Source organism: Chenopodium quinoa, unplaced genomic scaffold (assembly GCF_001683475.1).
Source record: "Chenopodium quinoa cultivar QQ74 unplaced genomic scaffold, ASM168347v1, whole genome shotgun sequence".
NCBI lineage: Eukaryota > Viridiplantae > Streptophyta > Magnoliopsida > Caryophyllales > Amaranthaceae > Chenopodium > Chenopodium quinoa.
In genome coordinates, this window is record NW_018742627.1 from 1 (window position 1) to 11,695 (window position 11,695).

General features: G+C 30.1%; 2 protein-coding genes and 2 long non-coding RNA genes across 4 annotated transcripts; all 4 read right to left on the minus strand.

Annotated features, from left to right (window-relative positions):
• Positions 1-759: 759 nt before the first annotated feature.
• Positions 760-2,431, minus strand: LOC110721724. The gene is made up of 6 exons (XM_021900915.1): positions 2,065-2,431; positions 1,818-1,977; positions 1,587-1,715; positions 1,368-1,511; positions 1,052-1,252; positions 760-952 (listed from the first exon to the last, which is right to left on the minus strand). The coding sequence occupies exons 1-6, from the start codon at positions 2,109-2,111 to the stop codon at positions 839-841; spliced, it is 795 nt and encodes a 264-aa protein (XP_021756607.1). The 5' UTR covers positions 2,112-2,431; the 3' UTR covers positions 760-838.
• A 2,458-nt stretch (positions 2,432-4,889) lies between these two features.
• LOC110721723 (nucleoplasmin-like protein ANO39) lies at positions 4,890-5,709 on the minus strand. Its single transcript, XM_021900913.1, has 3 exons — positions 5,612-5,709; positions 5,473-5,538; positions 4,890-5,336 (listed from the first exon to the last, which is right to left on the minus strand). Exon 3 carries the CDS (start codon positions 5,334-5,336, stop codon positions 4,890-4,892), a length of 447 nt encoding a protein of 148 aa, XP_021756605.1. The 5' UTR covers positions 5,473-5,538; positions 5,612-5,709.
• A 609-nt stretch (positions 5,710-6,318) lies between these two features.
• On the minus strand, positions 6,319-6,707 carry LOC110721722. The gene is made up of 3 exons (XR_002511460.1): positions 6,673-6,707; positions 6,462-6,554; positions 6,319-6,342 (listed from the first exon to the last, which is right to left on the minus strand). It is a non-coding gene; the product is annotated as an uncharacterized LOC110721722 (long non-coding RNA).
• A 91-nt stretch (positions 6,708-6,798) lies between these two features.
• On the minus strand, positions 6,799-7,244 carry LOC110721721. Its single transcript, XR_002511459.1, has 2 exons — positions 7,202-7,244; positions 6,799-6,881 (listed from the first exon to the last, which is right to left on the minus strand). It is a non-coding gene; the product is annotated as an uncharacterized LOC110721721 (long non-coding RNA).
• Positions 7,245-11,695: the final 4,451 nt, after the last annotated feature.

Below are 11,695 nucleotides of genomic sequence, written 5' to 3' on the forward strand. Positions count from 1 at the left end.
TATCATATCTATTGATGTTGATATTTCATCTATTGCTAAGGTTTTTTTTTTCCATATTTGTTTGTATAAGTGTTTGTAACTGATCATATACTGGTTTATTAATGATCAATTTAATTTTTTTTAAAGGCAAAGGATTTAAATCTTGAAGGTGTTTCTGCTGTTCAACCTTGTTCTAATTTTGTTGCAAATAAAGGTGCTTCTGGTGTTAAAACTTACTCTCAAATTAATCCAAGAGTTCCAATTCATACTAGTGCGTCAACAAAATCTCCTGTTGTTATTCAACCTACTGTTCCCAGGAATGTTCAAAATCAAACTCAGAATTGTTCAAACACCAATCCAGAAATGATCATATCCAACTCCAGGAATGTTCAATCAACAAATGTTCAAGTTATTTCTCCTACGGTTCAAATAAATGATCAAGGATTTCCTGTTCAGAATGTTCAAGTTACTCCTCCCACAGTTCAAAGAAATGATCAAGGTGCTCGTGTTCCAATTCTTCAATCAAGAAATGTTCAATTAGGTTCTAAAAAGATTTCTTCTAAATATGATAGGTTGTTAGCCTTTTTTGATACAAGTGTAGCTAAACGTTTGGCTAATAAAGATAAATAATTAGTATTCCAGAACTTTATAAACATTAGACTTTTTTGTAATGTTGATTTAATTACTATTTTGTAATTTTGAATTTTCGATCTATTATATAAAAAACTTTCATTCAAAGATTAAAATGAAATATCAATTACAATAATATTAAATAAAATCCATAAGTCTACTTCTAAAAAAAAAAAATAGTCATATATAAGAAATGAACATATACATAGTTGTAAATGAACATTTGAAACTACAAAGTTGCAAATTTTCTAGCTTTCCTTCTATTTGCTCTTGATTCAGTGTTTTCTTCAAATAACATCAGTTCTGCTGTGTATTGGAGCCTTAGATTTCTAATTTGTTCCACCTGTTGAACAAAATGAATTGTCAAATTTTAATTAAACAATCTTTACTGTTTCATAAATGAATATTATATCTTAAATAATTGATCATTTATAACTCTTACATTGTTTGGTTTTAAATCACAAATCCAACTCTCATTAGGATCAGCAGTGAAGGTTTCCATATGCTTCATAATGTAAACTCCACAGTTTGTATAGTCATTGTTGCTACGCCATTTCATCTTTTCCAAAACAACTGTGTAGTCTTCAATTCTTTTTGCATCTTGATATCCAAGGTGTTTCATGTACTCTGCCAATCCTTTTAACTGATAGAAAAAAGAGTAAAAATTGTTTAGAAGTTTGTATTGTGATGAAGACATGAACAATAAATAAAAAAATAATTGATCATGTAGTCAACTATAAATGAACATATTATCTCACCATCATTTTTGGTTGTTCTTCATATTTTGCTTTGACTGATACCTTTTTTGGTAGTTTTCTATTGTCAATTATATGAATTTTGTCTTCTATATGATTGACGCACAACAGAAAAAAATGTTGAGAAGTTGATACTGGGAAGAAGACCTGAACAAATTATATAATGTTATTGGACAATATATTGAATGTAATTGAACATTTGTATTAAACAAGAATTAATACCTGTTTATATCCAACAATGCTGTCAATTTTATTCAACTTCAGTTCATTGTCAATTCTTTCTATGAAGGCATTAATTCTTGTCTTCATTGATGATCCTTCTTGACAAACTCTATTTGTGCACATAATGTGCTGTTGAAATACAAACAAACATATAGAAGTTAAATGAATTTTTAGCAATTATTTATCATAGGAAAATAGAATCAATAATATAAAAAAAGAAGAAAGACTAACATGAAGCACTGTTGAGAAATAAATCTTGTTTCTCGGCTTTTTATGATTAAGAAACCTTGCCCATCCATCTATGACACAATTTGTCACTTCAACATCATCTCCAAGAGTTTTCATTTCATTTCTATTGATGAGATTCAAGCCATCATAGTATAAGAGTGCACTGCATTATGAACATTTAATAATATGAATGTGAACATATTTTTATAAAAGATATTAAACCTTAAGTTTAATTAGTGTAAGTAATTACCTTTCATCTTTTCCACCAAGAGCAAAGTCTACTGCAATTTGGTTCATGGCTTTCTCATCTTTAAACAGATCCTTGTACTTGACCAAGTAAGGAGATCGGAAAGCAGGAGGAATTGTTTTCTTTTCGCGTTTTGGTCTTGTTGTTCAATATAAAATATTGTTAAATTAAGAAAATTATGAGGAACATAAATGAACATTTGAGTGTATATAAATAAATTTGAAATTATACCTTTCAACCTTTTCCTTTTCAGTTTTTTTCTTCTTTTCTGCAATTGACTTTTTCTTATCATCATTCCTGGTCATATTACATAACACAAATGTACATTTAGGTATATGAAAATGTTCATTATTATTTTTGAACATTTACTTAATATAAATAATGTACCTTTTTGTGACTTTTGAGGATGAAGCAACAATCTTCTTGTTTTCACTGAAAAGTGAAACAATGTCAGTACATATTAATAAAATAAAAGCTTCTTATGTAACACCCTGAATCATTTTCAATTCATAAAATGAAAGATATTGATTTAACATAAACCTATTGATTTAACATAAACCACACATTCATATTACATATTCAACAAAATAATGTTCACACATACAATAGTTTGAGAAACACCAGTTTCAAGTTACAACACGATAGTAACATAAGTTAAATTGTTCCATCTAGATATTTTATCCTACACCATTACATAACCCTAATAGTAAGACATGTCTTCAGGATTTTACCCCTCCACTTTTTCATCATTTTTTGTTTTTTCAAAAACATCTTCCTTGTTTTGTTTTCCACCTTCAACTGTGTTTTTTGGATCATCACTTTTTTCACCACCATCTGACCTAGGGTCAGCATCAACCACTGAACCAGATCCTGCATCTAAGAAAAAATTTAATTAGATATAATATAATTTCTTTGTAAATGAACATTTGAGTATTTATAATTGAACATTATACCTGTTCTAGGCAATCCTTCATTATCTGACCTAGTGTCAGCATCAAATTTTGAACCAGTTGCTGCGTCTAACAAAAAAATACAATTAATAATGAATATTTCTTGTTTGTAAATGAACATTTTACACTTTTTAATTGAACATTATACCAGTTCTAGAAAATTCTTCAATTCTTTGTTCTGAAGCTGCTGAAGTTTTACCCACATCCTTTTCTTCAGCTGTATTATAAATCATCATTTGGAGATACACTAAGTTAATAGTATTTACACATAATAATTAGAAATGAACATTTCTACTTAAGTTTATGTACATTATTATTAAATATATGAACATATTACCATTTGTTGAAATTATTGGTTGTTCAATTATATCACCAAGTGTTGAAAAGGTGGGCCCTGTTTCTGTTTAGGACAATTTAGACCACAAATTTAGAATTTTTCATATAAAAATTAGGATATATAGTCTCTTTTAGTTAGAATTTACCAATGGCTGGAGAAGGTGGAGTCAACCCCAAGCTGAAAGCTTTTCTGATGTCATATTCTTGTTCTTTTTCCTTTCCCTTTTTGGTTAATTTCTTCCCAGTCATTTGCTTCTCAGTTGTTTGCTTTTCAGACCCTTGCATCAGATTCTTCTCAGCTTGTGCAAGTGCATTTAGGAAATCCTCACTGCCAAAGAATTCTTCATCTTGGCTTAGAATTGATGGTTCCCTAGCTACCACCTTTCCTAAAACTTCATCAACTTTTTTCACCAAGTCATTTCCAGGGAAGATATCCTTTGCCTTCACCAATTTTGAAGAAAGCTTTGACAGGTTTGAACAAGTTGTTTTTACCAGGGAAACAAAATCATCCATAAAAACCTATATGAATGAATATTAAAAATTATGCAGTTGAACATTTCAGATTATACAAATGAACATTTATGTTAACAAAAGTGATCATTTTATAACCTTAGGACTTTCTTCAACTTCTGCAGCAATCCTTGGTAGAATTTTCCCTCTCCCAAATCCCAATTCTAATTCAATCTTCAACCTCTCAAGAACCATGTCTCTATTCCATGCAGATATGATAGGAATTTTTCTTGGAGGCCTTTTGTCTAACCTCTGAACTCTATCAAAATAGAACAACTACAAGAAAAAAGAAAACATGGAACAGAACATAAACAATAAAAAAAAGTGCATTTATTTAAATTTAAATGAACATTTTGTATCTAAGAATATACCATCAGAAATTGAAGAGGGCCTTTGTAGAACCCCTTGCCTTGCTGCTTTCTCCAATCAACATGACATTTGATAAGTGAGTCATATACAAACTGACACCAGTTCAAATTTTTTATGTTTTCTTTGTCCATCATAGAATAAAGAAATTTGAAAATGGCATTGATGTTTGATACACATTTCATCAAGCAGTTCACAGCCACTGCTAAAAAGTTAGTAATGAAATGTTCACTTGGTGGTCTGTTGTTGGTGAATTTATCATTTATGTATCCATTCACAATCTGCAAACAAAATGAACAAAACATTTATACTTTTGATCATTTAATGTATTTAAAATGAACATTTAAAACTGATCATACCTGACTCACTGATGGAGTTTTTCCTGACCATTGATTTTCTCCATTTCTTCAGAAATTCTGCATACTCCTCACTAATTTTATCAGACTTTGGCTCAACAATTGGAATTTCTCCTGTAGGCAAGCCATAAACTACCCTAACATCCTCTACCTCAATTTCTATTTTTTCATTCTTTGGTAGTTCAAAACACTGGCTATTTTCTTCAAAACTTCCCAATAACCAGTTACAGAACTTTTGATCAAGTTGAGGTAAACTAATGTCAAGAAGTGATCCTAACCCTATATCAACAACTTGTGTTTTGGGTAGGTGTCATCTTTTTATCCATGCAATGAACTTCACATGTCCTCCTCTCTTTGAAGATTTCTCTTCCTCAAATTCATCTTCCTGAATTTCCTCAACTTCATCAGTTTCTATTGCTTGAACCATTTCAGTTTTCATTTTCTTTTTTCTCCTACCTTCAATCTTTCCTTCATCATACAGTACCATCTTTTGCTCCTCCTTTTCAACCTTTGCCTTCACTGAATTCCCTTTCTTTGCCTGTTTCTTCCTTGGCTTTACTTCATCCTCTTCCTCCTCTTCCTCCACCTCATAATCATCCTCACTGACAGGCTCTTCTTCTGCTCTATAAACTGACTCTTCACTATCATCATCACTGTCAGTAGAACTTTCATCAGTAGGATCTTGAGAGGGTTCATCTGATGGTACTTCTTGTATTTTTTTTTCTCTTTCCAGCATTTCTCTTGGCAGGACTGACATCTGAAAATTAAATATATATAATTTTGTTTAAGTATTGAAAATGTACAGTAAGCAAATGATAAAATGAACAAAATTGTTTTCTCAAATGATCATTCTATATATAGAAATTGAACATTTATAATATATCATTATATACCTGCTTTTCTTTTGCCAGCAACCTTAGAAGTTTTCTTCACTTCTTCTAGAGTTTTCTTTTTCCCACCTATATATTGAAATTGAACATTAATGATATCCATCATAAATGATCATTCTATACATTAAGATTGAACATTTACCCTTTTTGCCTTGGTCTGGAGGATATTCAGCAGGAGCACCTGCCATTTTTTTTATTGGAGTAGGTGCTGGAGGTGGTGCATCAGCTTCCTTTTGAATAGGAAAAATTCCTTGTAGACATTCTTCTCTTCTGTCCTATTTTTGCGGTTTCTTTAGCAGGTTCAACATCCTTCTTCAGGCTTCCCTTTTCAGATTCATCTAACAGAACATCTATTGTTTTTAAAAAAAATTTATGTTAGTATATTTGAAAGTGTAATATTTATTGTGTAACAGAAAAGTATTATGATTACCTTGGCTCCTTGTAATTCTACCACTTGGCACAACAACAAGGCTTTTGTTTTTGTTTTTCCTTGCAACCATTTTGTATCTTGTTTTCATTTTGGTTGACTGATCACTTTTTTGTGATGATGGAGCTGTCTCCTCACTAAGTTTTTGTGGAAACTTTATCATCATCTTGATCTAGAAGATAAGTTTTCATCCTCAATTTGAACAAAATCAGGTGCAATTTGTGGTTGCATATGAAATGATCAAATATAAAAGATTAAATAAACATTTATTAAATTGGATGACAAATGTTTACTATATACAATATAAATGAACATTTCAGGTAATGAATATGTACATTTTCCACTATTTACCTTTCGGATCTGTTGTCTTTGTAGACTCATCTTCCACTGTTTTCTCTTTAGGGATTTTCTCCCTTTTCAGGCTCTTTTTTTTCCCTCTTGTCCTTCTATGAAAATTTAATTAGTTAATATTTATATATTTTTTTAATCTTATTGAACATTCAATATTATGTAGATCCAATATGAACATTTTATGTAATAAAAATGTACATTTATAAATTTTTACCTTCTACATTTGTTGTCTTTGGAAAGACATCTTCCACAGTTTTGTCTTTAGGGCTTTTCTCTTTTTCAGTCCCTTTTTTTCCTTCTTGTCCTTCTATTAAAATTTATTTAGTTTAAAATTTAATTTTTTTAACCTTATTGAATATTTAATATTATGCTTTTCCAATATGAACATTTTTTGTAATAAAAATGTACATTTTTAAAATTTTTACCTTTTTCCACAGTTTTCTCTTCTATTGGCCCTTTTTCTTTCTTTTTTTGCTTCACCTTCAAAAGTAATAGTATTGTTATAAATTGATATTTATGACTATTAACAAAAATATTCAATAAATATGATCATTTACCTTTCCTGATTTCCTTGCTTGCCTTTTCCATTCTTTTGAGATTTCTCATAATTCTGATTGTCGATTCTTTGTACTTTCTGTAAATGTATGATATTAACTTTGAATATATTCATTAATTGATTAAATTAATTCAATTATTTAAATTTAAACATACTTTGGGTTTCTCTCTATGTTTTAAATGTATTTCTTGCATCTTGTCCTTTAATGTTGTTATTCTTGAATCATCTTTGGGTTTTCTGATATTTCATTAAAAATATGTTTGAATTTACAATTTTGATTAGTAAATAAAAAAATGAACATATAACTTATATTACTATTGGTCATGAGCAAAACTTTTTTGTACTGATTTTCAAATGACATATAGTCTATCTAAATTGAACATTTAAGTTTTTCTTACTTTTGGCCAAGACTATTCTTTACTGGATTGCTTTGCACTTTTGTTGAACTTCTTCTTGCTTGCTGAAATCAATATTAAGAAATACTTTAAATAAAAAATGCACATAAATTGTACATAAAATATACTGTTATAAAAATGAACATTTATTTATATAAAATTGATCATTAGTATACCTTTCATCCCTACTCTCTTTGTCAGTTGTGTTATGTGTAGCAGACACACTCTTAGTTGTTGCATTAGTAGCAGGAATGTTCTCACTTTGTTCACTTAAAAAAAACAGAATTATTTTATATAATATGATATTAAAGTATGAACTAATTTATACAATGAAGAAGATAATTAGTTATTTTGTTATAAAGCTTTTATACCTTATTGTTTGATTTGTCTCTGGTGGTCTTGATTTTGACATAACAAATTTCACTCGAACCTTTTTTTTCACTAAAATTTTAAGAATTACCTAATAAGTTTGGTATATATATACAATGTACAATAATTGAATGTAAAAACAATTATTTTATACATATAAACTTACTTGTTTAAAGTGTATCTTTCATAACTATTACCATATTCATTTTGTTCTATAACCTTCTTTAGAGTTAATGGTTCAGATTTCCCATCTCTAAATTGAAGCAAGTGTATCACTCTAAATGGCACATCACTACATTATAAATTAATTACATGACATTAGTTTGAATGCATATCACTGAAATGATTATTATCATATTTATATATGTGCATGATGATTTAATGAAATGTATATTTGTTATTTAAATCTCAATGAATACTCAAATGAACAAATATACATATATGATCATAATTATATCTATAAATGAACATTATGAGTATCAAATATGATCATATACAATGATGTTTCAATGAAATGTACTTTTGTTTTTAAATCTCAATAAATACTCATATGAACAAATATAAATATATGATCATAACTATATCTATAAATGAACATTATGAGTATCAAATATGATCATATACAAATAACATATTAAACAAAGATAAAAACCAATTTTATCAAATACAACTAGCATATTAGACATGAACATAATATATTATGTAAATGACTAATTACCTTGGTAGTGGAGACATTGTTAAATCCGTACCAATTGACTTGTCAATATCTTTTTAAAAGTTCCGGATCTACAATTGGATCATTTTGGGCGGTTTTTTTTCAATTTGTCTACTCTTGACTGAAGAGGTACATCATCATCATCGTCTCTGTTTTATTTAATAAATTGTTTAATGTTTTAGTTATTTTCAGTAAAATCTTAGAACAATTACTACAATCGCAAAAATTTTTAACAAAAATTAGGTTTTACAAAATAAATTCGCTCTATAATTTTCATCGCAAGAATATGAACAAATTAGGTTTTACAAAAGTTAGAGTTCATACATTTCTTCAGAAATTTTCAACAAATTACTCGTCTTCTGAAGTATTCTTCTCCAAAATCATACTACAATTTGCAAAAAAATTGAACAAAAATTAGGTTTCACACATAAAATCGCACTATAATTGTCAATCGAAAAAAAATGAACAAAATTACTTACTCTTTAGATACATTTTGCTCCGATTTTTGCAGTTTCTTCTTTCATGTTCTTCTCTGTAGTGGTTTTTTTGCAAAATCGCACTACAATCGCAACAAAATGAACAAAATTAAGGTTTCACACATAAAATTGCACTACAATCTCAAAAAATGAACAAAACTAACGAAATTACTTACTCTTTTTTTTGTGATTGTTTAATTTCATCTCGAATATCAGACATTTGAAGCAATTATGAAGTGTTTTGAAAGCAATTTTGCAATAATTTGAAGAGAATTTCGTTCCGATTCGACGGTGTTGATGAGAGAGAAATTCTAGAGAAATGAAGAAGATGGTTTTTAGAGAGAGAATAATTTGAAATGGATAGTTTTTTTTTTTTTTTAATAATATATATGTGGGGTAGGGGAAGTTATTTCTAATTTACTGTGGTTAGTGGAGTGAGTGGGGGTAGTTACTGTAGTTTGTGGGGGTAGGGGAAAAACGCAAACGCTGCGTTTTGTAGGGGGTGTAGGTTATGGTACCTACACTAGGGTGTAGTGTATAACTAATTATATCTGTAATCGTTTTAGGTGGGCTTTGGGTTTGAACTACGGAGTAATTAATTAATTACCTGAGGCCCAAACGTTAATACTTGTAACACATGTTTTTTTTTTTTGACCAGTTAATAACACATATTTAAAAGAATTCTGTGGTATACTAGGCAATGGATAAGATAATTAAAAGTAGAAAGATTAACCTGAAATAAACATTAATTACATCGATCGACGCGTGATTTTAGCATACATTCCTAAATTAATAACATATTAGAAAAATATTTAAAGAATTATCCAATGGCCTGAAGCGTTCGTTAACAAGATCCTTCAAATAAAATAATTTTATATGTATGTATAAAAGTTCGTCTACCACTCCACTTAACATCAATATGTGCTAAGTCAAGTGAGATCGATAAACTACCGTTGTATTGCATTTTAATACCACTCCTTATTTCTTAAAGATGACAATAGAGTGAGTCAAATACGAGAACCCACCCCAATAATACAGAGATATATAGTTCTAGCCTCGTCCCACCTCTCTCAGCCCCATTGGCAACCCTACCACTAGCCAAATAAGTGTTTAAGTTAGATGTTTATGGATGTACATTGGATCATATGGCATGTCAAATCGACACATACACATGGTAATGCACCAAACATGGTTAGGAAAAGTGGGTTGTTTAAAATAATGGGTAAATGTGTATAGTAGTCAATTCGAGCTAATTCTACTAAGAAAGATTTAAGCAAGCTTAGAGGTGGGCACCGTGACGTGTCGGGCCATCGCGGGCCCGTGCTTGGTGGTGGCCTCGTGCCGTGCCTGCCAGTTCGCGGGTCGTGTCGTGCCAGGCCACAATTTGGCACACCCAAGCCCACGGCACGGCCCACGTGCCTGGCGTGTCGTGCCGTGCCGGGTAGCGGGCCGCCACTTATTTTTTATTTTTTATTTTTTTTTAAAAAAAAATGATATATAATTTTTTTTAACAACTTGTAAAATAAGTATATTTAAATAATTTTATTAATTTATGTTTATGTTTTTGTATTATCATATTGTTAATGACTTAATGTGCTTTTTATTATTATAGTTCTTTTACTCTTTATTTAGCAAAAAGTAACAATGCACATAATTAAAAAATTTACAAGTGCGATAACACAAAAATTGATGAATAACTTATTTAATTTTATTATAAGCCGGTACGATAAATCGATAATACAATAATTTATAATGATAAAATCGACAATAATTGATGAATAACTTAACTTTATAGCTTATTTTATTATATAGGGTGCAATAATACAAAAATTAGCTATAATAATCTAATTATTCTTCTTGGTCTTCTTCGTCTTCGTCTTCTTCTTCTTGTTCATCGGCCAATTGCATTGATTGAGAACTAGTAGAACCCAACGTTCCTTCATCGTCGTCATTTTGTGCATAAGTACGATCTTGGCAGCGAGTTTCGGCATCCAATCAATCCTTGAAACAAACACACATTTCAAGTGTTTCGGGTTTTAGTTTTGTTCTTCTATCGTCTAAAACCCTCCCTGATGCACTAAAAGCTCGTTCGAATGCAACAGAGGAGACTTGGATAGCATAAAATATCTCGTGCCATTGCCGCCAAAATTGGATGCTTCGAGTTTTGTGATTTCCACCATTCAATGATGTCGAGGCCGTACTTCTCTTCGTCATCCATGCCTTTCATGAAGTCGTAACTTAAATTAAGTACATTTGCAACTCCGAAACATCGCTTTGTGTTCTCCTAGATGATGATTCGGTACCTGAAAACTTAAACATCATGTTAGCAGCTTGTGCAAATAAACCTTTGGCCCTTTTACTTACATTTTTGGATGATTGAGAAGGAGAAAATCGAGTCACGGTTCCATATTTAGATTCATACACTCTATATAAGGAAAAAAATTGATCGGTTACATTTCTTTTATAAGACTCAACATCTTCTTCAATATTCATGCATCGAAAATAAATATCAATTAACAAAAATGTGCCACCATACTTTTGCCTAGGATCTAATATAGAAGCAAAAATATAAATCATAGGAATAGTAGTGTAATATTTACACCATTTTACCCCCATTGATGGAAGATATCCATCTTAATCGTGTTGTGATCGGTGTTCATCGAAAAGTTGTGCAAGTAAACATGCATTACTAAGAAAAGAATGAGCACAAGGATTATAAACAGAAGAAAAACAATGTGTCATACTATACAATAATTGTAAAAACTGCATATATTTTTCACAATTAGACCAATCATTATCTAGTAAAGCAAATTGTGGAAATTTTTTATTATAAAAAATTGTCAATGGACCCTTGTACTCAATTGCCCTAATCAACATTTCATAGGTGGAGTTCCACCTAGTTACGCAATCCGTTGATATTTTAATAGTCTTTATCCT

Coding starts and splice junctions, on each gene's coding strand:
- LOC110721724 (XM_021900915.1), bottom strand. CDS start 2,111: ATGAACCAAATTGCAGTAGACTTTGCTCTTGGTGGAAAAGATGAAAG. Junction 1,716..1,817: donor ATTTCTCAACAGTGCTTCAT/GTTAGTCTTTCT, acceptor GTATTTCAACAG/CACATTATGTGCACAAATAG. Junction 1,512..1,586: donor GCATTGTTGGATATAAACAG/GTATTAATTCTT, acceptor TAATTTGTTCAG/GTCTTCTTCCCAGTATCAAC.
- LOC110721723 (XM_021900913.1), bottom strand. CDS start 5,336: ATGTCAGTCCTGCCAAGAGAAATGCTGGAAAGAGAAAAAAAAATACAA.